A 4,902-nucleotide genomic window follows, 5' to 3' on the forward strand; every position below is an offset into this window, starting at 1 on the left:
AAGGTAAGAGAAGCACCTTTTTCATTTGATTGTTATGTTTCTAATTATGTTTTGGTAAGTAAGAAGAAGCTACTCATTAGCACTTGCTCGGCCTGTTGCTTCTTTCTTACCAATGGGCCGTTACTTTCATAAAACAACATCAAGATAAAAAAAAGTTTAGGTTCTCTTTGGTTTTTTTTTGGTCCTCGATTCGAGTTTCATTATTATGGCATCTTCAATTGATAAAAAAAAGTACAGTATTCTTAAACTTGCTTATTAAATCGTTAGTGGTATGGTGAAATTCACAATAATTACAGAAAGTTACGAGAAATATTAGTACATATGGTAGGCTTAATACTCATTTGCGATCAACACGTACGGAGTTACATAATCCATTGAGGCATCCCCTGATTTGATTACTAGTCTTTCCGTTGCTGGTCAGAATCTAACAGTACATGCACATGTGACATGTCAATATGTCATATGGAACACGTTCATCTTTATGACTTTGTGAGCATTCTCATGATCAAACAAAATAGAAACGTTCAAAATTAAGAAATTAAGCATATGATAAAAATTAAACGAACAAACAAAGTATTTCAAAACCACTAAACGAGAAAAAAAAAAAAAAAACTCTTAATTGAAGGGTTAGTGATGAGGTCTGAAGATGTGGAACCACCACCTGTTGCGGCGGCCAATAGGTGAAAGCTTCATCTTCTTCTTGGGAACATCCGGCAAAGTAACGTCTTCACTTGATGGTTGCACCATGACTCAAACCTTAATGCCAGGCTGACAAAGGCCGGTCTTTAAGCTTACAAAATAATGCACTCCTGGTTTGGTGAGCTTAACAAGATCGTGTCCGGTCTTGTACACAGCTACGGTAGAAGTTGCTTCACAGGTTCTGAAATCAAGATCATCGCTGAGTTCTCTAACATCGTTGAGGTCCTTGTTGTAGTGGAGATAGAGAGTATCTCCAACACGAAATTGTCCCTTCACTCCACTTGTAATAGTGTTAACTGTTGTAGACGTTCCATTCTTTGGAATCACCTATCTTGTAGATCTTTCCTATCTTGCTCGCGGGTGGTGGTGGCGGAGTAATCTGACGTGACGGGTCATGGTTCGTGCTTGGTGATGGTGGAGGAGCCGGACGTGACGGTTCATGGACATAATTCAAAGTTACAAATCAGAGCAGCAAAATCTGGCTAGTTGGGCCAATGTTGAACAAAAATAATAGTTGGGCCAGGCCCAAATACATATCATCCTGTTTTTTGCCTATTCAATGGCTCGATTCATTTACGAGAGACACGTGGCGGATGGAAAAGTAACGATCTCTTTTACCTATTCAAAAAATTTCAAACTTCGAAAAAGAAACGAATGAAAAGTCGTTGTCCCTTTGTGACTTGTCTCTCTCTCTCTCCTGAGATTTTCAAAGCTTCGAACTTTTAACAAAAATTATTATTTTATTTTTGCAGAGAGACGATCATCGATCTCATCTTCAAAAACCCGTAACGAGTTTGATTCTTGGGTTTTTTTTTGGTATTCTCACGATTTGAAAAAATAAAATAATGGCGAATGAAATTGAATCAGCGACAGATCCAGGTGATACTAACATCAAAGGAGTTCTTGTTCATGGAGGAAGAAATCTTCAATACAATGTCTATGGAAACTTATTCGAAGTCTCGAACAAGTATGTTCCTCCTATTCGACCTATTGGTCGAGGAGCTTACGGTTTTGTCTGGTACGAACCATTTTTTTTTTTTTTTTGGTATTATGTTGATGAATCCTATTTCCTAATTTGATTTGATAGGTTTCTTGAATCAGAGCTGTTTTTGAAAAATTAGATCTTTTTTGTAATTTGATGAATCTTGTAATTGAATTGATGATGAATTAGTGATCATGTCCCTATTGATCTGTTTGTGTTTTATTGTTCTGCTTGTGGGGCAACCTTGATTCGTTTTGTTCTGTTTTTTTTTCTTAGAATGTATGATTCATGAGTATACTGGTATTGTTATTAGTGCTGCAGTAGATTCAGAGACACACGAAGAAATTGCAATCAAGAAGATAGGTAAAGCCTTTGACAATAAAGTAGATGCTAAGCGGACATTGAGAGAGATTAAACTACTTCGTCATTTGGAACATGAGAACGTAAGGCTTTCTACTCTATTTTTTCACGGAAACGCTTCAAAAACGATTAGTAATGTTAGCTAAAAGGTGGTTTGGTATTCATTCAATTCTTTACAGGTTGTGGTTATAAAAGATATCATCAGACCAGCAAAGAAGGAAGATTTTGTTGATGTTTATATAGTTTTTGAGTTGATGGACACTGATCTTCATCAGATTATTCGATCAGACCAATCTTTGAATGATGATCACTGTCAGGTTCGTAACTCTTTATCTTTTACGGTTTTTTTACTAGGCTATATGATGTTAATATACTCTTTTCTTCTTGTGTAGTACTTCTTGTATCAGATTCTACGTGGACTCAAATATATTCATTCAGCTAATGTCTTACATCGTGACCTTAAACCGAGTAATTTGCTTCTGAATTCGAATTGCGATCTTAAGATTACGGATTTTGGTTTAGCAAGGACGACATCTGAAACAGAGTTAATGACAGAGTATGTTGTTACTCGATGGTACCGTGCACCAGAGTTGCTTCTTAATAGTTCTGAGTACACTTCTGCTATTGATGTTTGGTCTGTTGGTTGTATATTTGCTGAGATTATGACAAGGGAGCCTCTATTCCCGGGGAAAGACTATGTTCATCAGCTTAAACTTATAACCGAGGTATGTTGTTCTGTTTCAGGAAAAATCAGTACAAGTTGCTTGAAACTTCTATTTGTGTTTGCATTGTGTTTATGATGAGATGTTTCATATGGCTTAAATAGTTGATAGGATCACCTGATGGAGAGAGCCTAGAGTTTCTAAGAAGCGAGAACGCGAGAAAATATGTTAAGGAACTGCCCAAGTTCCCAAGGCAGAACTTTTCTACTAGGTTTCCTAGTATGAATTCTACAGCTATTGATCTACTAGAGAAAATGCTCGTGTTTGATCCAGAGAAACGTATCACGGGTACGATTTTGGAAACTGTTACATACCGAAATTGATATATGAGTGATGATTTCTTGTATTGTTAATCATGGATCATGCTCTTTATCTTGTAGTTGAGGAAGCATTGTGTCATCCTTACTTGTCAGCTCTTCACGACCTTAACGATGAGCCTGTTTGTTCCAAGCATTTCAGTTTTGATTTTGAGGACCCGGCTTCCACTGAAGAAGAGATTAAGGAGCTAGTATGGCTCGAATCTGTGAAGTTCAACCCTCATCCGACCATCTAAAACATTATTTTAAAAAGTTCTAGTCAGAGGTTGAACAAAATTGCGTAGTCCATTCTTATTTGTACGGTTGCCTCATATAGCGTTTAAGCTCTGAAGTTTTAGCCTTTTTCTTTCATTGGTTAATAAGCTATTGTATGAGGATTGTCCTTGTAACCCAAGATATGTTTATTTTTCACTTTTTCTTACTTACTCATTTGATCCACTCTGATCCTATGACGCGGAAATAGTTATTGATTTTATGATTTGTGGTCTGTGCTCATATTGTTCTAGGAGTGGTAAATTCTATATTTTATTGAGTTTTGTTTATTTGCCTCAGCCAAAAACTACACGACGTTGACCGAAATTTCCTTGCTCCAATTTGGCGTCCGGTCGATTTTGACTGCTTAATACAACTTTCTATTAGAGGTTCGTAAAAAGAGGTCACATATACATGTATCGAAAGATGAAACCACACAATTTTTTTTTTTTTTTTTTTTTTGTTTTGAAAAGGGTTAAAGTTAAACACACATTTATTGTTGTATTTTTCTTTGAATGAGATCACAAATTAAAACATGTTCGAACGGAAAAAAGACATGTTTTTTTATGTTTACAATGGATAGGGTGGATATATATAGATTGATGAATGTACATATTTTGAATCAACAAAAATAGTTAACACTATATTTTCTTTGTTTGTTGGTGTAAATATATTGATAATCCCCTATATATTAAAAGAGAAGCATTCTCAAAAAAATGTTGATGTGTCATCGCTAGAGAGCTCGAATTTATTGTTTTCATTTTTATGGATATTTACACATAATTGCTATTGAATGATTAAAGAATATTATTTTCAATTAATTAAAAAACTCAAACATTTTGATTTTAAAATATATTTTAATTAGTTTTATAACAAATTTACTTATTATAACATTATTAGATCTAAAACATTTTCAAAACCCAAATTTATTCACCTATTAAAAAAAAACTGATTACTATTCACATATTTAAATTTTCCAAAATAAAATTATCACAATAATCATTATAATAGGCAATTGACTTATTTAATACCATGAATATAATATTTCACGGGTGAAACATATTCTTACACAAAAAAAAATAATAAACAAAATAAAAAAATTTGTATAGATTGAAGAAAGAGCGGATTATATATTTAGTTGATACGTAGTAGTTTGATCTAAACATAATCTCACAGCATAAATTTATCTCGCACATAGTGCGGGTTGTTACCTAATATGTTTATATATGTTTGACCTAAGGTCTACTTACCAAAAGATGAGGAGATAACAGGATTCAGCGATCAATTACCCGTCAGTTACTTGATGACTTGAGTTTGAGTGATGATGAGCCATCTGGAAGGTGCATGCAGATCGAAACCATAAGACTATAAGAGGGTATTCATTATTCAGAGGTTGTAAAGGTAGAGGCCCGGTTGAGAGAAGAGAACCCTATCTGACCTTGTTGTTATATTTGTCGCTATGTCTCTAGTTAGTCATGTATAAGTTCATTCAAAGGGACACAACACAGTTTGTATAATGACTAGTACTTTTACACAAGAAGGAGGCAAGGAGCGTTAACGAAGGAATAAT

The 4,902-nt window shown here is 34.6% G+C and overlaps 1 protein-coding gene across 1 annotated transcript; it reads left to right on the forward strand.

Moving 5' to 3' along the window:
- Positions 1,361 to 3,560, forward strand: LOC104737133 (mitogen-activated protein kinase 5-like). Its single transcript, XM_010457238.1, has 6 exons — positions 1,361 to 1,717; positions 1,995 to 2,124; positions 2,221 to 2,358; positions 2,434 to 2,766; positions 2,868 to 3,051; positions 3,144 to 3,560. The coding sequence occupies exons 1-6, from the start codon at positions 1,545 to 1,547 to the stop codon at positions 3,314 to 3,316; spliced, it is 1,131 nt and encodes a 376-aa protein (XP_010455540.1). The 5' UTR covers positions 1,361 to 1,544; the 3' UTR covers positions 3,317 to 3,560.

Source organism: Camelina sativa, chromosome 13 (assembly GCF_000633955.1).
Source record: "Camelina sativa cultivar DH55 chromosome 13, Cs, whole genome shotgun sequence".
NCBI lineage: Eukaryota > Viridiplantae > Streptophyta > Magnoliopsida > Brassicales > Brassicaceae > Camelina > Camelina sativa.

Excerpts from the sequence above, each read along its gene's own strand:
- LOC104737133 (XM_010457238.1), top strand. The coding sequence starts at position 1,545 with ATGGCGAATGAAATTGAATCAGCGACAGATCCAGGTGATACTAACATC. Across the intron at positions 1,718-1,994 it reads GGAGCTTACGGTTTTGTCTG|TGCTGCAGTAGATTCAGAGA; the intron begins GTACGAACCATT and ends TATTGTTATTAG. Across the intron at positions 2,359-2,433 it reads TGAATGATGATCACTGTCAG|TACTTCTTGTATCAGATTCT; the intron begins GTTCGTAACTCT and ends CTTCTTGTGTAG.